This window comes from Oncorhynchus keta, chromosome 19 (genome assembly GCF_023373465.1).
Source record: "Oncorhynchus keta strain PuntledgeMale-10-30-2019 chromosome 19, Oket_V2, whole genome shotgun sequence".
NCBI classification, from domain to species: domain Eukaryota; kingdom Metazoa; phylum Chordata; class Actinopteri; order Salmoniformes; family Salmonidae; genus Oncorhynchus; species Oncorhynchus keta.
In genome coordinates this window covers 42,766,827-42,794,329 of record NC_068439.1, presented here as the reverse complement: position 1 = coordinate 42,794,329, position 27,503 = coordinate 42,766,827, and the positions used below count along the sequence as shown (strand labels likewise).

The 27,503-nt window shown below is 43.1% G+C and overlaps 1 protein-coding gene across 1 annotated transcript; it reads right to left on the bottom strand.

Moving 5' to 3' along the window:
* Positions 1-8,934: 8,934 nt before the first annotated feature.
* On the bottom strand, positions 8,935-27,117 carry rnf115b (ring finger protein 115b). The gene is made up of 10 exons (XM_035763681.2): positions 26,974-27,117; positions 26,267-26,325; positions 25,949-26,009; positions 25,617-25,849; positions 12,742-12,810; positions 12,574-12,646; positions 12,374-12,467; positions 11,956-12,071; positions 11,516-11,642; positions 8,935-11,308 (listed from the first exon to the last, which is right to left on the bottom strand). The coding sequence occupies exons 1-9, from the start codon at positions 27,046-27,048 to the stop codon at positions 11,517-11,519; spliced, it is 906 nt and encodes a 301-aa protein (XP_035619574.1). The 5' UTR covers positions 27,049-27,117; the 3' UTR covers positions 8,935-11,308; position 11,516.
* Between the last annotated feature and the right edge of the window lie 386 nt (positions 27,118-27,503).

The following is a 27,503-nucleotide window of genomic DNA, read 5'->3' as shown; positions in this document are numbered from 1 at the left end:
ACATTTATTATTTTTTATTATATTTTTTATTTTATTTTTATTATTTTACGAGAGGGATATTTTTATGATATTTTGATATGATACATTTTATTTTATTTTTTATTTACACATTTTTATTATTTTTATTGATGATGATATCAATTTTTTTATTATTTATTTTTGGGATTTTTTTATTTTTAATATTAGGGATTTTACTATTTAGGGGATTTGATTTATTTATTTATTTATTAACATTTTTATTTTTATTTAGGGAGGGGATTTATTATATTTACTATTTATTTTTTTTTTATTTATTATTTTTATTTATTTATTAGGGATATTTACTATATTTATTAGGGAGGGACGATTACAGATTAATATATTTATTATTATTTTTTTACTATTTATTATTATTTATTTACTATTATTTTTGTTTATTTATTTACTTATTTATTTATTAGGGAGGGATTTTTAACTTTATTTATTATTATTATTTTACTTTCGATTAGATGTTTTATTTATTACTTTTTTGGGATATTTATTAGACATTTATTTATTAGAGCATTTAGGGATTTATTTTATTTATTACATTTATTATTTTTTTTTACTTTATTATTTATTTATTATTTTTATTTTTTACTTATTTATTTATTTTATTACACTTAGGGATATTATTTTATTTATACTATTTTATATTATTTTTATTTATTATTTATTTTATTTTATTTTATTTATTTATTTATTTTATTTTAGGGGCATTTTATTTATTTATTTATTTATTATTTTTATTTATTTTATTGATTTTATTTATTATTTTATTTATGGGATTTTATTTTTTTATTTTATTTATTTATTATATTTTTTATTTATTTTATATTTATTTATTATTTATTTACTTTATTTTTTTATTTTATTTATTACTATTTTATTTACTATATTTATTTATTATTAGGATTTTACTTTTTATTTCCATTTTATTTTTTATTTTATTTATTTATTAGGACTATTTTTATTTTACTTTTTATTAGGGGATATTTGATTATTTATTTTATTTATTATTAGATCTTATTTTTATTTACATTTTTATTTTTTTATTTTTATTTATTATTTATTTTTTTTTATTTTTATTTTATTTATTTATTTATTTATTTATTTATTTATTTTTAATTATTTATTTTTACTTTATTTATTTATTTTTATTTTATTTATTTTTTTATTTATTTTTTATTTATATTTTATTTTTATTTATTTTATTTTTATTTTTACTTTATTTTTTTTATTTATTTTATTTTTATTTTTATTTTATTTATTATTTACTTTTTACATTTATTTTTTTTTATTTACTTTTATTTTTATTTACATTTATTTATTTTATTTATTTTTATTTATTTTTTTTTATTTTTTTTTTTTATTTATTTTATTTTATTTTTTTTTACATACATTTTTTATTTATTTTTTTTTTTTATTTATTTATTTATTTATTTTATTTTACTTATTTTTATTTTTATTTTATTTTTATTTTTTTTTTTATTTATTTACATTATTTACTTTATTTATTTATTTTTTATTTTTTGAGGGATTTATTTTTTTATTTATTTTATTTATTTATTTTCCATTTACTTAGAGGGGAGGGGAGAGGATGGGGGGAATTTATTTATTATTTTTAGAGATTGGAGGAGAGAGAGGGTTTTTATTTTAGAGAGGGAGGAGTGAGGAGGACTTTATTTTATTCTTATTTTATTTTATTTTATGGGGAGATGGAGGGAGGATTTTACTTTTAAGAGAGAGAGAGAGGGGACTTTAGGGAAGGAGAAAGGGAGGGAGAGAGGAAGGGGAGAGGGATTTTAGAGAGGTGGCAGGGAGGGGATTTTAGAGGGGGATTTTATCTTTAAGGAGAGGGAGGGGGACTTTATTGAGGGATGGGAGAGAGGGGGGAGAGGAGGGAGGAGGGAGAGGAAGGAGAGAGAGGAGGAGGAAGGGAGAGAGGAGGAAGGAATGAGAGGGAGGAGGGGGAGGAGGAAGAGAGAGAGTGAGGAGAGGGAGAGGGAAGGAGGGAGAGATAGGGAGGAGAGAGGTAGGGGAGGGGGGAGAAAACAGTGAGGAGTGAGAGGGGGAGAAATCACTAGTTAAGACAGCCACAGTCATAAACTCCGCCTATAAATATAAATTTCCACAATTTATATTCTTAAAATCTGAATTTAAACATAACCTTAAATGTATACCAAAAATATAAAAATAAACAATTTCATGAATTTTCACAACATAGACCATTTTGACATTGTGCCCGTGTTATCTAGTGGGAACCTGAGGGGAGGAGGCAGATGGTATGGTAGGCTGCTGGACACTTTCTTCAGTCGGTGTTACACAAAATGCACTATTATTACCTTACGGTTGTCTTTTGATACTGGAAGTGAAATTAAAGAACTGCTGCAACAACGGCGTAGCATTGCACTACATGAACTGGCAGAAGAGATTCGACTTTCATGCTCTCTGTATAATAGCTTATTATGCATAATGAACAACCTTACACGAGAAAACAAATGCGTTTGTGTGAGATTGTGGCTAATGTTAATTAAGGATCTAGACTCCTGTGGGAATAAAATTGACAGACGGGATGTAAATCTGTCTGTTTAGAATTATAATACAATCGCCTTCGTTTAAAATTCAGGTAACGTTTGTAACGCCAATTGAATTCGTCAATATAGTTATATCATGCAAACTCTTGCATATCATTGGTCATCGTCTTAAAAATAGGCGGGAATGGTAGATGGCCCTTATGAGTATTGGGCAAATCTAACCTGTCTATCTATGGAATGTACAGTATGTCTTTAGATGGGAATATGAGCAGATAGTTGGCAGAATATCAAATGGCCAAGGATGCAGGGTTTTCCACAAAATGATCTACTTGAGAGTCTGGGTGTGTGTCTCAAATGGCATCATATCCCCGATATGGATCTTGGTCAAAAGTAGTGCACTGTTGAAGGGAATAGGTTGCCATTTGGGACATATTCTGCGACAAGGTGCTCAATTGGACATTTTGTCATTCAATGACACTGCTTTTCACCCCTGCTTTATGAATTTGACCATTTTTTATTATTATCTTCAATCTTATCACCTCATTGCCAAGCAGATGTATTCGTTAACAAACATTTACATGTATATACACACCTATACATACAGTGGGGCAAAAAGTATTTAGTCAGCCACCAATTGTGCAAGTTCTCCCACTTAAAAAGATGAGAGAGGCCTGCAATTGCCATCATAGGTACACTACAACTATGACAAACAAAATTAGAAAAAAATCCAGAAAATCACATTGTAGGATTTTTAATGAATTTATTTGCAAATGATGGTGGAAAATAAGTATTTGGTCACCTACAAACAAGCAAGATTTCTGGCTCTCCGGACCTGTAACTTCTTCTTTTACGAGCCTCCTCTGTCCTCCACTCGTTACCTGTATTAATGGCACCTGTTTGAACTTGTTATCAGTATAAAAGACACCTGTCCACAACCTCAAACAGTCACACTCCAAACTCCACTATGGCCAAGACCAAAGAGCTGTCAAAGGACACGAGAAACAAAATGCACCAGGCTGGGAAGACTGAATCTGCAATAGGTAAGCAGCTTGGTTTGAAGAAATCAACTGTGGGAGCAATTATTAGGAAATGGAAGACATACAAGACCACTAATAATCTCCCTCGATCTGGGGCTCCACGCAAGATCTCACCCCATGGGATCAAAATGATCACAAGAACGGTGAGCAAAAATCCCAGAACCACACTTGGGGGACCTAGTGAATGACCTGCAGAGAGCTGGGACCAAAGTAACAAAGCCTACCATCAGTAACACACTACGCCGCCAGGGACTCAAATCCTGCAGTGCTAGACGTGTCCCCCTGCTTAAGCCAGTACATGTCCAGGCCTGTCTGAAGTTTGCTAGAGAGCATTTGGATGATCCAGAAGAAGATTGGGAGAATGTAATATGGCCAGATGAAACCAAAATAAAACTTTTTGGTAAAACCTCAACTCGTCGTGTTTGGAGGACAAAGAATGCTGAGTTGCATCCATAGAACCCCATACCTACTGTGAAGCATGGGGGTGGAAACATCATGCTTTGGGGCTGTTTTTCTGCAAAGGGACCAGGACGACTGATCCGTGTAAATGAATGGGGCCATGTATCGTGAGATTTTGAGTGAAAACCTCCTTCCATCAGCAAGGGCATTGAAGATGAAACGTGGCTGGGTCTTTCAGCATGACAATGATCCCAAACACACCGCCCGGGCAACGAAGGAGTGGCTTCGTAAGAAGCATTTCAAGGTCCTGGAGTGGCCTAGCTAGTCTCCAGATCTCAACCCCATAGAAAATCTTTGGAGGGAGTTGAAAGTCCGTGTTGCCCAGCAACAGCCCCAAAACATCACTGCTCTAGAGGAGATCTGCATGGAGGAATGGGCCAAAATACCAGCAACAGTGTGTGAAAACCTTGTGAAGACTTACAGAAAACATTTGACCTCTGTCATTGCCAACAAAGGGTATATAACAAAGTATTGAGATAAACTTTTGTTATTGACCAAATACTTATTTTCCACCATAATTTGCAAATAAATTAATTAAAAATCCTACAATGTGATTTTCTGGATTTCTTTTCTCATTTTGTCTGTCATAATTGAAGTGTACCTGAGGAAAGAAGGCATTGAGGTGGAAGTGAGGATTTGTCCGACCAGACACTCTTTGTATTATTTCCCTTAGATCGGCTGATGCTTTATGCCAGGTTCTTCCTGTCCGAGAGGTGCACTCTCATTTTGAGAAAACAAACAAAAAGAATGAATGAATGTTAAACATGTTTCGCAGGTTGTATAACTTTTTCATTAAATTGCATTATAGTACAACGGTTGATTTGTCTAATCTTAGCAATTTCTTCTTAGCTAGCTACATAGCCGTCCTTGTATCAGAGATAATTGCATAATTATCGTATTTCGTCGCCCTAACGTAGCCTTCACTGCTATTCGCCCAGCAGCTAGCATACACTAGCAAACGCTAGCAAACGCCCACAGATTAGCATCACTGTAGTGCTATTCACTCAACTGAACGACTTGATTAGTTTAGTGTTAGCTAGCTACATAGCTGTCTTTGTTTCCAAGATAATTGTGTAGTTTAGAGTGTGTAGTCTTGGAGTGATTATCTTAAATTTACCGAGGTTCGCTAGCCAGCTATTTGTCGTCCTTAACGTAGGAGACTCTGCTAGCTAGCCAACGTCACCACACACACGTCTACTGAATCGAATTCAACAATCCGGTCGCATTCACAGGTAGTATCACATTTTCATTTAATTTCATTACAGTACAACGGTTTGATTTGTTTGATCGTAGCTAGCTACATAGCCGTCCTTGTATCAAAGATAATTGTGTAGTCTAGAGCGATTTTCTAGGTTAACTAGCCAGCTATTGTCGTTCTTTTAACGCAACGTAACGTAAACAACACTGCTAGCTAGCCAGCTAGCCCCCGAATAGTAGCACTGTAGAAACTATTACACTCAACGGAACGACTTGATTAGTGTAGTGTCAACAACGCAGCTACTGCCAGCTAGCCTACTTCAGCAGTACTGTATCATTTTAATCTTTTAGTCAATAAGATTCTTGCTACGTAAGTTTAACTTTCTGAACATTCGAGACGTGTAGTCCACTTGTCATTCCAATCTCCTTGCATTAGCGTAGCCTCTTCTGTAGCCTGTCAACTATGTGTCTGTCTATCCCTGTTCTCTCCTCTCTGCACAGACCATACAAACGCTCCACACCGCGTGGCCGCGACCACCCTAATCTGGTGGTCCCAGCGCGTACGACCCACGTGGAGTTCCAGGTCTCCGGTAGCCTCTGGAACTGCCGATCTGCGGCCAACAAGGCAGAGTTCATCTCAGCCTATGCCTCCCTCCAGTCCCTCGACTTCTTGGCACTGACGGAAACATGGATCCCCACAGATAACACTGCTACTCCTACTGCTCTCTCCTCGTCCGCCCATGTGTTCTCACACACCCCGAGAGCTTCTGGTCAGCGGGGTGGTGGCACCGGGATCCTCATCTCTCCCAAGTGGTCTTTCTCTCTTTCTCCCCTTACCCATTTGTCTATCGCCTCCTTTGAATTCCATGCTGTCACAGTTACCAGCCCTTTCAAGCTTAACATCCTTATCATTTATCGCCCTCCAGGTTCCCTTGGAGAGTTCATCAATGAGCTTGATGCCTTGATAAGCTCCTTTCCTGAGGACGGCTCACCTCTCACAGTTCTGGGCGACTTTAACCTCCCCACGTCTACCTTTGACTCATTCCTCTCTGCCTCCTTCTTTCCACTCCTCTCCTCTTTTGACCTCACCCTCTCACCTTCCCCCTACTCACAAGGCAGGCAATACGCTTGACCTCATCTTTACTAGATGCTGTTCTTCCACTAACCTCATTGCAACTCCCCTCCAAGTCTCCGACCACTACCTTGTATCCTTTTCCCTCTCGCTCTCATCCAACACTTCCCACGCTGCCCCTACTCGGATGGTATCGCGCCGTCCCAACCTTCGCTCTCTCTCCCCGCTACTCTCTCCTCTTCCATCCTATCATCTCTTCCCTCTGCTCAAACCTTCTCCAACCTATCTCCTGATTCTGCCTCCTCAACCCTCCTCTCCTCCCTTTCTGCATCCTTTGACTCTCTATGTCCCCTATCCTCCAGGCCGGCTCGGTCCTCCCCTCCCGCTCCGTGGCTCGACGACTCATTGCGAGCTCACAGAACAGGGCTCCGGGCAGCCGAGAGGAAATGGAGGAAAACTCGCCTCCCTGCGGACCTGGCATCCTTTCACTCCCTCCTTTCTACATTTTCCTCCTCTGTCTCTGCTGCTAAAGCCACTTTCTACCATTCTAAACTCCAAGCATCTGCCTCTAACCCTAGGAAGCTCTTTGCCACCTTCTCCTCCCTCCTGAATCCCCCCCCCCCTCCTCCCTCTCTGCAGATGACTTCGTCAACCATTTTGAAAAGAAGGTCGACGACATCCGATCCTCGTTTGCTAAGTCAAACGACACCGCTGGTTCTGCTCACACTGCCCTACCCTATGCTCTGACCTCTTTCTCCCCTCTCTCTCCAGATGAAATCTCGCGTCTTGTGACGGCCGGCCGCCCAACAACCTACCCGCTTGACCCTATCCCCTCCTCTCTTCTCCAGACCATTTCCGGAGACCTTCTCCCTTACCTCACCTTGCTCATCAACTCATCCCTGACCGCTGGCTACGTCCCTTCCGTCTTCAAGAGAGCGAGAGTTGCACCCCTTCTGAAAAAACCTACACTCGATCCCTCCGACGTCAACAACTACAGACCAGTATCCCTTCTCTCTTTTCTCTCCGAAACTCTTGAGCGTGCCGTCCTTGGCCAGCTCTACCGCTATCTCTCTCAGAATGACCTTCTTGATCCAAATCAGTCAGGTTTCAAGACTAGTCATTCAACTGAGACGGCTCTTCTCTGTATCACGGAGGCGCTCCGCACTGCTAAAGCTAACTCTCTCCTCTGCTCTCATCCTTCTAGACCTATCGGTTGCCTTCGATACTGTGAACCATCAGATCCTCCTCTCCACCCTCTCCGAGTTGGGCATCTCCGGCGCGGCCCACGCTTGGATTGCGTCCTACCTGACAGGTCGCTCCTACCAGGTGGCGTGGCGAGAATCTGTCTCCTCACCACGCGCTCTCACCACTGGTGTCCCCCAGGGCTCTGTTCTAGGCCCTCTCTTATTCTCGCTATACACCAAGTCACTTGGCTCTGTCATAACCTCACATGGTCTCTCCTATCATTGCTATGCAGACGACACACAATTAATCTTCTCCTTTCCCCCTTCTGATGACCAGGTGGCGAATCGCATCTCTGCATGTCTGGCAGACATATCAGTGTGGATGACGGATCACCACCTCAAGCTGAACCTCAGCAAGACGGAGCTCCTCTTCCTCCCGGGAAGGACTGCCCGTTCCATGATCTCGCCATCACGGTTGACAACTCCATTGTGTCCTCCTCCCAGAGCGCTAAGAACCTTGGCGTGATCCTGGACAACACCCTGTCATTCTCAACTAACATCAAGGCGGTGTCCCGTTCCTGTAGGTTCATGCTCTACAACATCCGCAGAGTACGACCCTGCCTCACACAGGAAGCGGCGCAGGTCCTTATCCAGGCACTTGTCATCTCCCGTCTTGATTACTGCAACTCGCTGTTGGCTGGGCTCCCTGCCTGTGCCATTAAACCCCTACAACTCATCCAGAACGCCGCAGCCCGTCTGGTGTTCAACCTTCCCAAGTTCTCTCACGTCACCCCGCTCCTCCGCTCTCTCCACTGGCTTCCAGTTGAAGCTCGCATCCGCTACAAGACCATGGTGCTTGCCTACGGAGCTGTGAGGGGAACGGCACCTCAGTACCTCCAGGCTCTGATCAGGCCCTACACCCAAACAAGGGCACTGCGTTCATCCACCTCTGGCCTGCTCGCCTCCCTACCACTGAGGAAGTACAGTTCCCGCTCAGCCCAGTCAAAACTGTTCGCTGCTCTGGCCCCCCAATGGTGGAACAAACTCCCTCACGACGCCAGGACAGCGGAGTCAATCACCACCTTCCGGAGACACCTGAAACCCCACCTCTTCAAGGAATACCTAGGATAGGGTAAGTAATCCTTCTCACCCCCCCCCCCCCTAAAAAGATTTAGATGCACTATTGTAAAGTGGCTGTTCCACTGGATGTCCTAAGGTGTATGCACCAATTTGTAAGTCGCTCTGGATAAGAGCGTCTGCTAAATGACTTAAATGTAAATGTACCTATGACGAAAATTACAGGTCTCTCTCGTCTTTTTAAGTAGGAGAACTTGCACAATTGGTGGCTGACTATACTTTTTTTGTCCCACTGTATATACACTGCTCAAAAAAATAAAGGGAACACTAAAATAACACATCCTAGATCTGAATGAATGAAATATTTTTATTAAATACTTTTTTCTTTACATAGTTGAATGTGCTGACAACAAAAATCACAAAAATTATCAATGGAAATCAAATTTATCAACCCATGGAGGTCTGGATTTGGAGTCACACTCAAAATTAAAGTGGAAAACCACACTACAGGCTGATCCAACTTTGATGTAACGTCCTTAAAACAAGTCAAAATGAGGCTCAGCAGTGTGTGTGGCCTCCACGTGCCTGTATGACCTCCCTACAATGCCTGGGCATGCTCCTGATGAGGTGGCGGATGGTCTCCTGAGGGATCTCCTCCCAGACCTGGACTAAAGCATCCGCCAACTCCTGGACAGTCTGTGGTGCAACGTGGCGTTGGTGGATGGAGCGAGACATGATGTCCCAGATGTGCTCAATTGGATTCAGGACTGTGGAACGGGACGGGCCAGTCCATAGCATCAATGCCTTCCTTTTGCAGGAACTGCTGACACACTCCAGCCACATGAGGTTTAGCATTGTCTTGCATTAGGAAGAACCCAGGAGGAACCCAGGGCCAACCGCACCAGCATATGGTCTCACAAGGGGTCTGAGGATCTCATCTTGGTACCTAATGGCAGTCAGGCTACCTCTGGCGAGCACATGGAGGGCTGTGCGGCCCCCCAAAGAAATGCCACCCCACACCATGACTGACCCACCGCCAAACTGGTTATGCTGGAGGATGTTGCAGGCAGCAGAACGTTCTCCACGGCGTCTCCAGACTCTGTCACGTGCTCAGTGTGGCGAATTTGCCAATCTTGGTGTTCTCTGGCAAATGCCAAACGTCCTGCATGGTGTTGGGCTGTAAGCACAACCCCCACCTGTGGACGTCGGGCCCTCATACCACCCTCATGGAGTCTGTTTCTGACCATTTGAGCATACACATGCACATTTGTGGCCTGCTGGAGGTCATTTTGCAGGGCTCTGGCAGTGCTACTCTTTGCACAAAGGCGGAGGTAGCGGTCCTGCTGCTGGGTTGTTGCCCTCCTACGGCCTCCTCCACGTCTCCTGATGTACTGGCCTGTCTCCTGGTAGCGCCTCCATGCTCTGGACATTACGCTGACAGACACAGCAAACCTTCTTGCCACAGCTCACATTGATTTGCCATCCTGGATGAGCTGCACTACCTGAGCCACTTGTGTGGGTTGTAGACTCCGTCTCATGCTACCACTAGAGTGAAAGCACCGCCAGCATTCAAAAGTGACCAAAACATCAGCCAGGAAGCATAGGAACTGAGAAGTGGTCTGTGGTCACCACCTGCAGAGCCACTCCTTTATTGGGGGTGTCTTGCTAATTGCCTATAATTTCCACCTGTTGTCTATTCCATTTGCACAACAGCATGTGACATTTATTGTCAATCAGTGTTGCTTCCTAAGTGGACAGTTTGATTTCACAGACGTGTGTTTGACTTGGAGTTACATTGTGTTGTTTAAGTGTTCCCTTTATTTTTTTGATCAGTGTACATACCAATACACATATAGGCAAATCAATATTAAATATTCAATTTTAAAAACATGTTGTTTTTTTTGCTGTGACTTGTACTTATCATTCAAAATAAAATGATAGAAAGAGGTAAAAGACTAATGCATTAGGAAAGTGCATAATGTTGTAACAGGAAGTAGGTGGATAGTGTGAAGAACACAACATTAGGCTTTTAATAGGGGACATAAAGAGAGGTGGACATTATTAACTAATATGTGGAAGTGGGAGACGTGGGAGAGTTTCAATTGCATACCCAATTGCAACCCATTGGAAGAGAAAGCCAAAGATCCCGCCCCTCTGATCCTCTCCTCCAATGGATTTTGAGAAGTAGAGAGGACGCAAGTATGCAATTGAGATTCTCCCTGTGGTTGCATTCCCAACAACCTCTCCTTCCTCCCGAAGTTTGCATTCGTTCACTACTCAAATGTAAAAGCTTTGGATTGGTTTAGGCATGGCCTAGGAGTTTCCATATACCAGTAATTTCCTTTCAAATCCATGAAGTGAACAAGTACACCCTTCAGGAGAAAGCAGAGATTATTGCGATGCAACCAAAGAGGTCAGAGAGAACAGAGTAGGGAAATTCTCTTATCCAGATCAACAATGCAAGAGAGTGAGTTCAGCTCACCTTTCAGGATTTTCCCAACCTCTCCTAATGTCATAACATTTGTCACGTCCCTATGGCTCAATGATGTCAGTTCATTTGTTTTTAATAGACATTCAGAACAGGTGAAATGCCTCTGCGAAGGGGGCAAATTGAATCCATAACATTTTGTCAGAAAACAGTTGGAACCATTTGCAGGTGAGGTTATATTGCAGGCATATTGGATCTTTCTCACCCCAATCAAAGTTCCCCAGGAAATGTACAGTGATCTGTGGGTGAAAGCATTGTGAGGTGATTTTTCAAAGCAAGCATAATTTTGAGAATGAGGCACAGTTGAATTGAAATCTGTCTCTTCAATAAATGTGTGGTCAAAGAAGGAGCGATGGATGACGAGGCATGAGGAGAGGTGAGCCTCGTTCAGAAGAACAAAAGGGAAGAAGAGATGCCAGAGAGGTAGAAGCGAGGGAGACCTAAACCTCAAATAGCCCGTCTCTCCCCCTGAGGGTCTGTCCTGATGGAGGGGGGCTCTGGGGGTTCTGGTGGGGGCTGGATGCTCTGGTCGACGCCGTCAAGACTTTTACGACACACAGGACAGGTATCGTGCTGTGGGAGATATACACAAACAGACTTGGAAAAACATGCTTAACAGATTAAGCCTAGTACTGGACTAACAAGTGCTTTCAATGGAAACGTTCTATTGATCTTGCTTTTTAGTCCAGGATTAGGCTTAATCTGTGTCCAGGAAACTGCCCCTGTGTGTGGCGCAAAGTTACATCCAGAGCAACATAACCAAATACCCTACCTCACGTCAAGATATGTGACCCCACTTAAAAAATAACTAACCTACCTTCCATGGCAAATTATATAGTGGTGTTGTAACCCCTATTGACTGCCAGCCAACACTCCCCCTGCTTACCAGTTTGAGCCATGGCACTATGCAGTCACTGTGGAAATAATGGAGGCAGGGCAGCTGTTTGACAGACTCTCCCACGGAGTACTCCTCCCTACATACTGGACACTCCAGTCTTGTGTCTGAGGAAGAGGTACGGGGGGGGAGTTCATTCATTGTGTACATTTTAGAATAAAGAGAGAGAACATTGACTAGTAGTGCCGGCATTGGTGCCTGATCTGGGTAAAGATCCCCTTAGGAAAAAAAACAAATAAGCCATCACCTTTTCTTTTTCAGAATGCAACAAAAGAGTCACAAATTTGAGAATCTATTTGACAGGTGGTATAACGCACACTACTACTGAGCTAGATACACACCCTCTTCTCCCATAGATGCTGTAACTGGTAGCCTATGGGTTTGGTGTTGCGGCTTGGTTGGAACCCACCTGTCTGTTCTTGAGAGATGTTGACTGTGGGGAGGGATGAGATCATCTCCTTTTCTGCAGGAGGTGGACCTGTGCACTCAAACTGACCTAACAACTAGAGGAGTGGAGGGAATTGAGAAATTAAGAAACAGAGATGGCTTTAATCACGCCAGCACGCTGAGTCGCAATCTTAAGATTTTGTGCCTGGTGACATCACTGACCTCTGTGATAACTGCGTCTAGACCTCCCTGACCCCAGGCATAGTCCCCTGGATTTGAATGGAACATGCCAGACCTGAGAGTGAGAGAGAGAGAGATGTTTAGAATTACTTAAGAGTCAAAGTAATGAAAAAAATTATTCTGAGGATAAAAAGATATATACTTATTTACAGTGCAGCTGGTGCGACACCTGGATTTCCATTGTTGGCAAACAGGCCAGCCAAAAACTGCTGCACAATACTGTAGAACAGGATAAAGAGATTCAATCTTTTTTGCACCTACAGTGCCTTTAATTTATGTTACAGCCTGAACATTTAAAATTGATGACATTTAGATTTTGTGTCACGGGCCTACACACAAAATCCCATAATGTCAAAGGGGAATGATGTTTTAAGACATTTTTTAGAAATTAATTTTAAAAAATGAAAAGCTTAAATGTCTTGAGTCAATAAGTATTCAACCACTTTGTTATGGCAAGCCTAAATAAGTCCAGAAGTAAAAATGTGCTTAACAAGTCACATAATAAGTTGCATGGACTCATTCTGTGTGCAATAATAGTGTTTAACATGATTTTTTTAAACAACTACCTCAACTCTGTACAAATCCAACAACATATCACTGAATACCACTTTTCATATTTTCAAGCATGGTGGTGGCTGCATCATGCTTGTCATTGGCAAGGACTAGGGAGTCTTCAGGATAAAAATAAATGAAATAGAGCGAAGCACAGGCATAAACCTGCTTTCCAACACACTGTGAGACAGATTCACCTTTCAGCAGGACAATAACACAAGCCCAAATATACACTGGAGCTGCTTACCAAGACTACATTGAATATTCCTGAGTGGCCTAGTTACAGTTTTGACTTAAACTGTCTTGAAAATCTATGGCAAGATTGCAAATGGCTGTCTAGCAATGATCAACAACAACAATTTTAAATAATCATTTGCAAATATTGTACAATCCAGGAGTAGAAAGAAAGCTCTTAGAGACTTACCCAGAAAAACTCAGCGCTGTAATCGCTGCCAAAGGTGATTCTAACATGTATAGACAGTCGTGTGAATGCTTAAGTAAATTTGATATTTCTGTATTTAATTTTCAATAATTTTGCACAATTTTCTAAAAACATGTTTTCACTTTGTCATTATGGGGTATTGTGTGTAGATGGGTGAGAGAGAAAAAATATTGAATCCATTTTGAATTCAGGCTGTAAACACAACAAAATGTGTAATAAGCCAAGGGGTATGAATACTTTCTGAAGGCACGACGGACAGAGAATACCTATTTGAGTGTAATAACAATGTAATATCATGTAACAACGTATGTTGTGCGGTTCCCAAACTAGGGGTCATCTGAAATGAAAATGGGGTCATGAGAGAATTTCCAAAATCCCGGAGAAAAAAAAAGTGTTATAATATCGCCTTTGTATCTCAAAATCATTGTAATATGATTAACCTTAAAAATATAAATGAAAATTATTGAAATCTAAAAGATCATTGGAAAAGGCCGCACTTGACCGTTGCACTTGACTCATTCCCACAGTAAATTGCTAGGCCCACTACGCTATGAAACACCACACTATTACAGAGACTTTGATATTACCGACTGCAACTGTAATGGTGAAAACAATGTGTGGGGAGGCAGAGGGTCAGAAACTCACATCAATCATTTTGTCAGATAACACTGTTAAACAAAGAATGTATGCTATTGCTAGCAATCAAGTGTAAACTGACTGAACGACTCAAAAACTCCCCAGCTTATGCTCTCCAAATAAACGTGAGGTGTGAGGTCCGAGATTGCCATGCATTGACTTTTGTTCGCTACACATGTCGGGGGATGCTATACATGAAAACAATTCCCGAGCATGAAACGAGCATGAAACAGCACAGGGAAAAACAGATTCCATGGCATTGAATGTTGAGCTTTTGCATAGATGGGGCTCCAGGCCTCTGCACTCTAGTTATGAATGTGTCTCCCTCTGCCATATGGATGCATTCTATGATGCACCGAGAGCAACTGGCGGTAAAAGGGCTGAGCACAGATCTCTGAGATATACTGCAGCAGGTAGGTCCAACTTCGATTGTAAAAAAAAACAGTGGCAACCTGTCATTCAGGGGCAGAGCCACCTGTTTAGAGCCACCTGTTTTTTTTGGGGGCGTTTCCTGTTTTGCAGGTTATTTTTGCATTAATAAGTGTCACATATCAGTTTGCAAAAAATATTGGGTTAATACAACCATGGTCTCTTTTTTGCTTTCTTGAGTAAGGCAGCTCCAAAATGCAAACGGGGTGTAACCGTGACAAGAACCATTCAACGCTGGTCTGACCAATCGGAATACAGGCTTCAAGATTGTTTTGATCACGCAGACCGGGAAATATTCAGGGGAGCCTCACAGAATAACATTGATTTATACGCTGACTCAGTGAGTGAGTTTATAAGGAAGTGCAGTGCAGATGTTGTACCCACTGTGACTATTAAAACCTACCCTAACCAGAAACCGCTGATGGATGGCGGCATTCGCGCAAAAAAGTGCAAACCACCGCATTTAAGCATGGAAAGATGACCGGGAATATGTCCGAATCACGTGGATTGGGATATATTCCGCATTGCGTCCAACAACATTGGCGAATATGCTGATTCGGTGAGCGAGTTCATTAGAAAGTGCGTCGGCGATGTCGTACCCACAGCAACTATTAAAACATTCGCGCGAAACTGAAAGCGCAAACCACTGCTTTTAACCAGGGCAAGGTGACCGGAAACATGACCGAATACAAACAGTGTAGCTATTCCTCCGTAAGGCAATCAAACATGTTGTTTCTATGTAATGCAGTACTTTGTTACCATCTAAGCATCAGTATAGTGACAAAGTAGAGTCGCAATTCAATGGCTCAGACACAAGAGGTATGTGGCAGGGTCTACAGTCAATCACGGATTACAAAAAGAAAACAAGCCCCGTCGCGGGCCAGGATGTCTTGCTCCCTGACAGACTAAATAACTTCTTTGCTCGCTTTGAGGACAATACAGTGCCACTGACACAGCCCGCCCAAAACCTGCGGACTCATCCTCACTGCAGCCGACGTGAGTAAAACATTTAAACGTGTTAACCCTCGCAAGGCTGCAGGCCCAGACGGCATCCCCATCCGCGTCCTCAGAGCATGCGCAGACCAGCTGGCTGGTGTGTTTATGGACATATTCAATCAATCCTTATCCCAGTCTGCTGTCCCCACATGCTTCAAGAGGGCCACCATTGTTTCTGTTCCCAAGAAAGCTAAGGTAACTGAGCTAAACGACGACCACCCCGTAGCACTCACTTCCGTCATCATGAAGTGCTTTGAGAGACCATATCACTTCCACCCTACCTGACACCCTAGACCCACTCCAATTTGCTTACCGCCCCAATAGGGCCACAGACGACGCAATCGCAACCACACTGCCCTAACCCATCTGGATAAGAGGAACACCTATGTGAGAATGCGGTTCATTGACTACAGCTCAGCATTTAACACCATAGTATCCTCCAAACTTGTCATTAAGTTCGAGACCCTGGATCTCAACCCCGCACTGTGCAACAGGGTACTGGACTTCCTGACAGGCCGCCCCCAGGTGGTGAGGGTAGGTAATAACATCACCACCCCCCTGATCCTCAACACTGGGGCCCCACAAGGGTGCGTTCTGAGCCCTCTCCTGTACTCCCTGTTCACCCACGACTGCGTGGCCATGCACGCCTACAACTCAATCATCAAGTTTGCGGACGACACTACAGTGGTAGGCTTGATTACCAACAATGACGAGATGGCCTACAGGGAGGAGGTGAGGTCCCTCGGAGTGTGGTGTCAAGAAAATAACCTCTCACTCAACGTCAACAAAACAAAGGAGATGATCATGGACTTCAGGAAACAGCAGAGGGAGCACCCCCCTATCCACATCGACGGGACAGTAGTGGAGAGGGTAGTAAGTTTTAAGTTCCTCGGCATACACATCACGGACAAACTGAATTGGTCCACCCACACAGACGGCATTGTGAAGAAGGCGCAGCAGCGCCTCTTCAACCTCAGGAGGCTGAAGAAATTTGCTCGTCACCAAAAGCACTCACAAACTTTTACAGAAGCACAATTGAGAGCATCCTGTCTGGCTGTATCACAGCCTGGTACGGCAACTGCTCCGCCCACAACCGCAAAGCTCTCCAGAGGGTAGTGAGGTCTGCACAACGCATCACCGGGGCAAACTACCTGCCCTCCAGGACATCTACACCACCCGATGTCACAGGGAGGCCATAAAGATCATCAAGGACAACAACCACCCGAGCCACTGCCTGTTCACCCCGCTATCATCCAGAAGGCGAGGTCAGTACAGGTGCATCAAAGCTGGGACCGAAAGACTGAAAAACAGCTTCTATCTCAAGACCATCAGACTGTTAAACAGCCACCACTAACATTGAGTGGCTGCTGCCAACATACTGACTAAACTCCAGCCACTTCAATAAATGTATCACTAGTCACTTTAAATAATGCCACTTTAATAATGTTTACATATTTTACATTACTCATCTCATATGTATATACTGTATCTTATACCATCTTGCCTATGACGCTCGGCCATCGCTCATCCATATATTTATATGTGCATTTTCTTATTCCATCCCTTCAGATTTGTGTGTATTAGGTAGTTGTTGTGGAATTGTTAGATTACTTGTTAGATATTACTGCACTGTCGTGAACTAGAAGCACAAGCATTTCGCTACACTCGCATTACCATCTGCTAACCATGTGTATGTAACCAATAAGATTTCATTTGAAGTGCCCAAGTTTGGGTTTAAGGGTCTCTTTTCCAAGCTTAAAAGGATCAACATTCAACAATGGCCATGCTGTCAAAACATATCAGTTTGCAAAAATATTGGGTTAATACAACCATGGTCTCTTTTTGCTTTCTTGAGTAAGGCAGCTCCAAAATGCAAACGGGTGTAACCGTGACAAGAACCATTCAACGCTGGTCTGACCAATCGGAATACAGGCTTCAAGATTGTTTTGATCACGCAGACTGGGAAATATTCAGGGAGCCTCACAGAATAACATTGATTTATACGCTGACTCAGTGAGTGAGTTTATAAAGAAGTGCAGTGCAGATGTTGTGCCCACTGTGACTATTAAAACCTACCCTAACCAGAAACCGCTGATGGATGGCGGCATTCGCGCAAAAAAGTGCAAACCACCGCATTTAAGCATGGAAAGATGACCGGGAATATGTCCGAATCACGTGGATTGGGATATATTCCGCATTGCGTCCAACAACATTGGCGAATATGCTGATTCGGTGAGCGAGTTCATTAGAAAGTGCGTCGGCGATGTCGTACCCACAGCAACTATTAAAACATTCCCAAACCAGAAACCGTGGATTAATGGCAGCATTCGCGCGAAACTGAAAGCGCAAACCACTGCTTTTAACCAGGGCAAGGTGACCGGAAACATGACCGAATACAAACAGTGTAGCTATTCCCTCCGCAAGGCAATCAAACATGTTGTTTCTATGTAATGCAGTACTTTGTTACCATCTAAGCATCAGTATAGTGACAAAGTAGAGTCGCAATTCAACGGCCTCAGACACAAGAGGTATGTGGCAGGGTCTACAGTCAATCACGGATTACAAAAAGAAAACAAGCCCCGTCGCGGGCCAGGATGTCTTGCTCCCTGACAGACTAAATAACTTCTTTGCTCGCTTTGAGGACAATACAGTGCCACTGACACAGCCCGCCCAAAACCTGCGGACTCATCCTCACTGCAGCCGACGTGAGTAAAACATTTAAACGTGTTAACCCTCGCAAGGCTGCAGGCCCAGACGGCATCCCCAGCCGCGTCCTCAGAGCATGCGCAGACCAGCTGGCTGGTGTGTTTATGGACATATTCAATCAATCCTTATCCCAGTCTGCTGTCCCCACATGCTTCAAGAGGGCCACCATTGTTTCTGTTCCCAAGAAAGCTAAGGTAACTGAGCTAAACGACGACCACCCCGTAGCACTCACTTCCGTCATCATGAAGTGCTTTGAGAGACCATATCACTTCCACCCTACCTGACACCCTAGACCCACTCCAATTTGCTTACCGCCCCAATAGGGCCACAGACACGCAATCGCAACCACACTGCCCTAACCCATCTGGATAAGAGGAACACCTATGTGAGAATGCGGTTCATTGACTACAGCTCAGCATTTAACACCATAGTATCCTCCAAACTTGTCATTAAGTTCGAGACCCTGGATCTCAACCCCGCACTGTGCAACAGGGTACTGGACTTCCTGACAGGCCGCCCCCAGGTGGTGAGGGTAGGTAATAACATCACCACCCCCCTGATCCTCAACACTGGGGCCCCACAAGGGTGCGTTCTGAGCCCTCTCCTGTACTCCCTGTTCACCCACGACTGCGTGGCCATGCACGCCTACAACTCAATCATCAAGTTTGCGGACGACACTACAGTGGTAGGCTTGATTACCAACAATGACGAGATGGCCTACAGGGAGGAGGTGAGGTCCCTCGGAGTGTGGTGTCAAGAAAATAACCTCTCACTCAACGTCAACAAAACAAAGGAGATGATCATGGACTTCAGGAAACAGCAGAGGGAGCACCCCCCTATCCACATCGACGGGACAGTAGTGGAGAGGGTAGTAAGTTTTAAGTTCCTCGGCATACACATCACGGACAAACTGAATTGGTCCACCCACACAGACGGCATTGTGAAGAAGACGCAGCAGCGCCTCTTCAACCTCAGGAGGCTGAAGAAATTTGGCTCGTCACCAAAAGCACTCACAAACTTTTACAGAAGCACAATTGAGAGCATCCTGTCTGGCTGTATCACAGCCTGGTACGGCAACTGCTCCGCCCACAACCGCAAAGCTCTCCAGAGGGTAGTGAGGTCTGCACAACGCATCACCGGGGGCAAACTACCTGCCCTCCAGGACACCTACACCACCCGATGTCACAGGGAGGCCATAAAGATCATCAAGGACAACAACCACCCGAGCCACTGCCTGTTCACCCCGCTATCATCCAGAAGGCGAGGTCAGTACAGGTGCATCAAAGCTGGGACCGAAAGACTGAAAACAGCTTCTATCTCAAGACCATCAGACTGTTAAACAGCCACCACTAACATTGAGTGGCTGCTGCCAACATACTGACTCAACTCCAGCCACTTCAATAAATGTATCACTAGTCACTTTAAATAATGCCACTTTAATAATGTTTACATATTTTACATTACTCATCTCATATGTATATACTGTATCTTATACCATCTTGCCTATGACGCCGGCCATCGCTCATCCATATATTTATATGTGCATTTTCTTATTCCATCCCTTCAGATTTGTGTGTATTAGGTAGTTGTTGTGGAATTGTTAGATTACTTGTTAGATATTACTGCACTGTCGTGAACTAGAAGCACAAGCATTTCGCTACACTCGCATTACCATCTGCTAACCATGTGTATGTAACCAATAAGATTTCATTTGAAGTGCCCAAGTTTGGGTTTAAGGGTCTCTTTTCCAAGCTTAAAAGGATCAACATTCAACAATGGCCATGCTGTCAAAACATATCAGTTTGCAAAAAATATTGGGTTAATACAACCATGGTCTCTTTTTTGCTTTCTTGAGTAAGGCAGCTCCAAAATGCAAACGGGGTGTAACCGTGACAAGAACCATTCAACGCTGGTCTGACCAATCGGAATACAGGCTTCAAGATTGTTTTGATCACGCAGACTGGGAAATATTCAGGGGAGCCTCACAGAATAACATTGATTTATACGCTGACTCAGTGAGTGAGTTTATAAAGAAGTGCAGTGCAGATGTTGTACCCACTGTGACTATTAAAACCTACCCTAACCAGAAACCGCTGATGGATGGCGGCATTCGCGCAAAAAAGTGCAAACCACCGCATTTAAGCATGGAAAGATGACCGGGAATATGTCCGAATCACGTGGATTGGGATATATTCCGCATTGCGTCCAACAACATTGGCGAATATGCTGATTCGGTGAGCGAGTTCATTAGAAAGTGCGTCGGCGATGTCGTACCCACAGCAACTATTAAAACATTCGCGCGAAACTGAAAGCGCAAACCACTGCTTTTAACCAGGGCAAGGTGACCGGAAACATGACCGAATACAAACAGTGTAGCTATTCCCTCCGCAAGGCAATCAAACATGTTGTTTCTATGTAATGCAGTACTTTGTTACCATCTAAGCATCAGTATAGTGACAAAGTAGAGTCGCAATTCAACGGCTCAGACACAAGAGGTATGTGGCAGGGTCTACAGTCAATCACGGATTACAAAAAGAAAACAAGCCCCGTCGCGGGCCAGGATGTCTTGCTCCCTGACAGACTAAATAACTTCTTTGCTCGCTTTGAGGACAATACAGTGCCACTGACACAGCCCGCCCAAAACCTGCGGACTCATCCTCACTGCAGCCGACGTGAGTAAAACATTTAAACGTGTTAACCCTCGCAAGGCTGCAGGCCCAGACGGCATCCCCAGCCGCGTCCTCAGAGCATGCGCAGACCAGCTGGCTGGTGTGTTTATGGACATATTCAATCAATCCTTATCCCAGTCTGCTGTCCCCACATGCTTCAAGAGGGCCACCATTGTTTCTGTTCCCAAGAAAGCTAAGGTAACTGAGCTAAACGACGACCACCCCGTAGCACTCACTTCCGTCATCATGAAGTGCTTTGAGAGACCATATCACTTCCACCCTACCTGACACCCTAGACCCACTCCAATTTGCTTACCGCCCCAATAGGGCCACAGACGACGCAATCGCAACCACACTGCCCTAACCCATCTGGATAAGAGGAACACCTATGTGAGAATGCGGTTCATTGACTACAGCTCAGCATTTAACACCATAGTATCCTCCAAACTTGTCATTAAGTTCGAGACCCTGGATCTCAACCCCGCACTGTGCAACAGGGTACTGGACTTCCTGACAGGCCGCCCCCAGGTGGTGAGGGTAGGTAATAACATCACCACCCCCCTGATCCTCAACACTGGGGCCCCACAAGGGTGCGTTCTGAGCCCTCTCCTGTACTCCCTGTTCACCCACGACTGCGTGGCCATGCACGCCTACAACTCAATCATCAAGTTTGCGGACGACACTACAGTGGTAGGCTTGATTACCAACAATGACGAGATGGCCTACAGGGAGGAGGTGAGGTCCCTCGGAGTGTGGTGTCAAGAAAATAACCTCTCACTCAACGTCAACAAAACAAAGGAGATGATCATGGACTTCAGGAAACAGCAGAGGGAGCACCCCCCTATCCACATCGACGGGACAGTAGTGGAGAGGGTAGTAAGTTTTAAGTTCCTCGGCATACACATCACGGACAAACTGAATTGGTCCACCCACACAGACGGCATTGTGAAGAAGACGCAGCAGCGCCTCTTCAACCTCAGGAGGCTGAAGAAATTTGCTCGTCACCAAAAGCACTCACAAACTTTTACAGAAGCACAATTGAGAGCATCCTGTCTGGCTGTATCACAGCCTGGTACGGCAACTGCTCCGCCCACAACCGCAAAGCTCTCCAGAGGGTAGTGAGGTCTGCACAACGCATCACCGGGGGCAAACTACCTGCCCTCCAGGACACCTACACCACCCGATGTCACAGGGAGGCCATAAAGATCATCAAGGACAACAACCACCCGAGCCACTGCCTGTTCACCCCGCTATCATCCAGAAGGCGAGGTCAGTACAGGTGCATCAAAGCTGGGACCGAAAGACTGAAAAACAGCTTCTATCTCAAGACCATCAGACTGTTAAACAGCCACCACTAACATTGAGTGGCTGCTGCCAACATACTGACTCAACTCCAGCCACTTCAATAAATGTATCACTAGTCACTTTAAATAATGCCACTTTAATAATGTTTACATATTTTACATTACTCATCTCATATGTATATACTGTATCTTATACCATCTTGCCTATGACGCTCGGCCATCGCTCATCCATATATTTATATGTGCATTTTCTTATTCCATCCCTTCAGATTTGTGTGTATTAGGTAGTTGTTGTGGAATTGTTAGATTACTTGTTAGATATTACTGCACTGTCGTGAACTAGAAGCACAAGCATTTCGCTACACTCGCATTACCATCTGCTAACCATGTGTATGTAACCAATAAGATTTCATTTGAAGTGCCCAAGTTTGGGTTTAAGGGTCTCTTTTCCAAGCTTAAAAGGATCAACATTCAACAATGGCCATGCTGTCAATCCAGCATGACTTCTGACGCGTTCGAAACAACTGGAAATTCAGAACTGGGAAATCTCAGACTTCAGTTAGTTCAAAACAATTGGAAACTCTGAAAAAAAACTACCTCTGACTGGGAAAATAAGTTTTGAACGGCCATCCAACTCATAATTCCAAGTGGGAAACTCGGGCCTCTTTCGAGAGCTTTGACCTGAAGATCACTGACGTCATGATTTGACCTTGTTTTTGTCAGAGTTCACAGATGTCTTGAAAGCACTATAAAACCAGAGAATGCCAGACTTTGATGCCAAAGTTTTATGATCAAATTTGCCACGAAGGACCTCCGCGCCACCTTCCTGTTCAAATGAGCACAGCACAACAAGGTGAGTCCAAAAATGTATTGTATGCTGCTGCATAAATGCTGCAATATGCCAGGGATATATATATGTATACTGTAGCTAAGAAAGTAATACTATGTTGTGTTGTAAGATGTTAGTAGCCCATGTGCCTCACCCAAAAGATTTGTTCCCTTTCCCCCTCATACCTTAGCCTACTGTTCTGACTTGGTGGTGCACATTTAGCCTACAGCCTATTTTAGAGAAATGTCATCATCAAATATTCTAAGAGCTTTCATTGTCTGCTTATATGCCCCCTTTATTTATCCTACTGTTCTGACTTGTTATTTTAGGGAGAACACTGTAAGAATGGCCCATGTTCTGAATTCTGTCGCTGTACATTTCAAAAGTGCTGAACAAATAGTTATATTGACTACATCCGTCCTAGCTTGCTCATTAGTGTCTTAATCGAAATTACAGATGGCCTCTTATCCGTTCGTTGTCCCATTAAACACGTTTGAACATCTCAATTGTCAGTAGAAAGCACATTTATTTAAGCAAGTCAGCCATATCAGCTATGCTTTTTTTAAAGGCAATAAATGGGGCTGAATGAACTGTTTCGCTGCCAGACAAGGCTGTTTAGTGTTGTGTTGTATCGTGGCTTTGCTGGCATGCATGTAAACTGTTTTGGGCAGTTTGCCCCACCAAGATTTACATGCTAAAAATCCCCCCTGTAAACTACATCCACTGTGTGCAAGACTGTTTGCAAAACTATGTGGAGATATGGGATCAGAGGATGACAATATTCAATTTCACATGAGGCTTGATGGTTTTCGAGGGGGAGTGTTGGAAAGACTTGACTTTCTGTGTAATGAGAAGGAAGTGTGTCTCCTTGCTTAAGTAACAGACATATTTTGAACCTGAACGAACTGAATGCAAGCATGCAGGGGAAATGCAAAAACAATCTACAGATGAGTGCCTGAATCAGTGGATTTAGAAGAAAAGCGAACCATGCCCCCTTTCCTCAGCTGTGCATGTTTCTAAACAGAAAACAACATCAGTAAGTGTCCCACACGAGTGATGACTGCTCACCTCCAACGCTTGGAAGAGCACTTTGGGACCTACTTCCCAATCCGTTTGACTGTGATCCTGGCTCAGTTGACATGCTGGTAAGTGAAATTTAGTTGTCATGTGACTTAATGCATTCACGGGTCACTATAGAGGAGTTTTGGTTCCAGAGTTACTTTTTTAATTGAACCTTTATTTAACTAGGCAAATCAGTTAAGAACCAATTCTTATTTACAATGACGGCCTAGGAACAGTGTGTTAACTGTCTTGTACAGGGGCAGAACGAACAAGTTTTACCATGTAAGCTCGGGGATTCGACTTAAAGGGAATAAATACCCTGCCATCTCCCTCTGAGCATTAATGCCATGCACAAAACAATTGGGAACTCGGAACTGGGAAATCTACGACTTCCGAGCGTTCAAGACAACTGGGAAACTTTGAACGCTCATCCAACTCGGACTTCCAACTCAGGAACTCTGGTCTCTTTCTAGAGCTCAGACTTTCCAACCTGAATATCACTGACGCCATGATTTGACCTTGTATTTTTCAGAGTTTCCAGTTGTGTTAAAAGCACCATAAAACTCGTGGTAAACTTCGCGGGCTCATATCTGTGTGAAGCTGGATTCAGTGCCCTCGTCTGCATTAAAGACAAATATCGATCCAGGTTGGATGTAACTGCAGAGATGAGTTGCGCACTGTCGACATGCATCAAGCACACCCATCTAATTAGTGGTGGTGAGATAATATACATTATGTCAGACTAATTTGCAATTGACTGTCATAGCCCCACATTAAAAGGTATGTGATGGTGAGTTGAGAAGACAATCAGAAATACTGTAAGAATGTTTTTCAATTGACTGCCATAAGCCCCACATTAAAAAACATTGGTTGTTAACTACATTTTTTTTTTTCACGATTGGGGTTGTGAGAATTTTCAGATATCAAAATGGGGTTGTGAGCCAAAAAAGTTTGGGATCCCCTTATGTTATTACAGTGTAATCCATTTTAGGACAAAATAGTATAGTGTTTGAAATGCAGTATATTGGAGTTAATATGTGAAGTGTGTGATAAACTGAAAGGAAAGATTTCATTTTGGACAACTTTGACGATATAACACCATTCGTGTTATGTGATGTTATTATGCAACAGTACAAGGACTCAATATCAATACAGGCTCTTGAGTAGAGTGAGAATAGCTTCCTAAAAACTGCCCTGGAGAGGCAGATAACTGTGCAAAATCAGTGGTCGTTGCCACTAAGGGGGCTTTCGGTCCAACTGAAATAAAAGTAATCAGCTATACCTGCCTGGACCTTGAAGCATGGGGCAAAACCATACTAGAGAGTGAGTGGATAAAGGTAATGACTATACACTGTAGACAGATCAAGATCAGTGATGGGCAATTGGGCATCTCCACTAACCCCTCCACTGCTGGCGCACGGGACTGTCGACTCCCCTGGCTAGGCGGGCGAGAGGGGCGTTCCGGTTCAGGCTCCAAAGGCTCTGTGCGTCCCACAGGGTCCACAGAAGGGCCCTCCAGTTCGTCCTCCACTGCATCACAGGCAGGGGCAGCCTGCAGTTGGCTCTGGTCAGACTCATAGGCGGAGGGGTCCGAGAGGAGGGCAGAGCGTTCCATAAACAGCAGCTGCCACAGCTTGCAGGAAAGGGAGCAGACCAGTAAATTCAGAATAAAGTCAAAGATGAGGAAAAGGATAGAAAAAGACCAAGATAACTTGGGAGGACATATAGGTACCTCTGAAAAGAGTGTGCCTGCATCATCATTGGCCTCTGCAGTGCTGCTGTTCTCCAAGAGACTGAAGGACAAAGACAAAATAAATCTCATAAACTTAAGAGTTAATTGAATTATTGTAAATTAACACATGAAGAGAAACGCAAATACAATATGTTTTTATTGAAACGTGTTATAATTGAATATATCTCATGTATATTATATCAGATGTATCAGAAACTGCACATAATAATATACCTCAAATACTCCAGTTATGGCATTGCAATTCAAATATAGGCCCACTATAAGCAGAACAGCATGCAAACAAACGTAACATTTTACCTGGAGTCTTCTGACAACTCCTCGATGAAATCGGACTCACACCTGGGGCAAGTGAATTCCTTGAGGGGGAAAAAATATGTATATTTCAAACCATTATGACATGAAAATACAAAGGAACATACTTGTCCACTAACGTTAGGATGCGCGTTCATGTAAATGTAAAAAAAAAAAAAAACATAAAATCATCTGGTCGTCAAACTCTCAAGTGGTGTGCGGACAAGGAACACCCTGCCAAAGCACCCATCCCCTTTTCATGCATGTGCCGCGTTCCCATAACAGTCGGAACTAGGAAACCCGGACATTTCCGACTTGCTAGGCTACACGTGCCGCGTTCAACCAGTTAGCAAGTCGTACGTTTTCTAAGTTTCCGTGTTGCCACAAGCACATGAATGCGGCAATAATGTTTCTCACATGCAGTTGGCGACAAAGTAGTGCTTCTAAATATGGCAAAGACGCAAACCCGAAATTTGGATCACCATATTTCTTCGCAACAATGAATCTAACCGCTCTCCATGCAATACCACTTATAAAAAGTCTTATTTTAATAACGAAAATATTCCAGTAAATCAGTCACATTCAGTTTCAGATACGAATGTTGTATTTTCTTATAATGTATTTCGGGAGGCGTTGCTAGCTAGGCCTACAGAAACGTCGGTCCAGAACCTGACGGGAAAGTAAAAGTAAGAAAAGCACTTGAACCAACTCACTGGGAATTTAGGGTCGATTTCACCTTTACAGCAGTGACAGAAAAAGCGGTGTTGTGCCGCAGCTGCCTCCGCCATCTTCACCCTAAAATACAATCAGTCACTGACGTCGGTATGGTAGCAGCTCAAGCCAACAGAAGGCGTAAGGGCGCTTCTGTTGGGGTCAGGACAGTCCCCCATAGGCTATAGGCTACTTTTTACTTTAAATAAGTAAAACATGTATTCAATATATTTTCCAGATTTTAAAATAATGTATCTGCTATTGAACAAATTGTTATTTCTTATCACTCTAATCATAATTCGCCGAGGTTATAAATGCATACTACAATTTCAACCAAGCGCTGCTGTTTAAGATTATTGCAGCGATCTTCTAGACAATATATTGATTATATATTGACCGCTGTAATAATCTAAAATTGCAACACTTTGTTGAAATTGGGGTAACAGGGCTGTGATTCCCCGTCAAAATGTCCATGATACGACTAATGTAACAAATAAACAGCTCAATAGGTCTAAGTGCCTTACTGTGTAAA

What these genes read in the sequence shown, in the direction of transcription:
- rnf115b (XM_035763681.2), bottom strand. Translation starts at nt 27,048, where the DNA reads ATGGCGGAGGCAGCTGCGGCACAACACCGCTTTTTCTGTCACTGCTGT. An exon ending in GAGTTGTCAGAAGACTCCAG is followed by an intron (nt 26,010 to 26,266) that starts GTAAAATGTTAC and finishes TTTGTCCTTCAG; the next exon opens with TCTCTTGGAGAACAGCAGCA. An exon ending in TAGACGCAGTTATCACAGAG is followed by an intron (nt 12,468 to 12,573) that starts GTCAGTGATGTC and finishes CCACTCCTCTAG; the next exon opens with TTGTTAGGTCAGTTTGAGTG.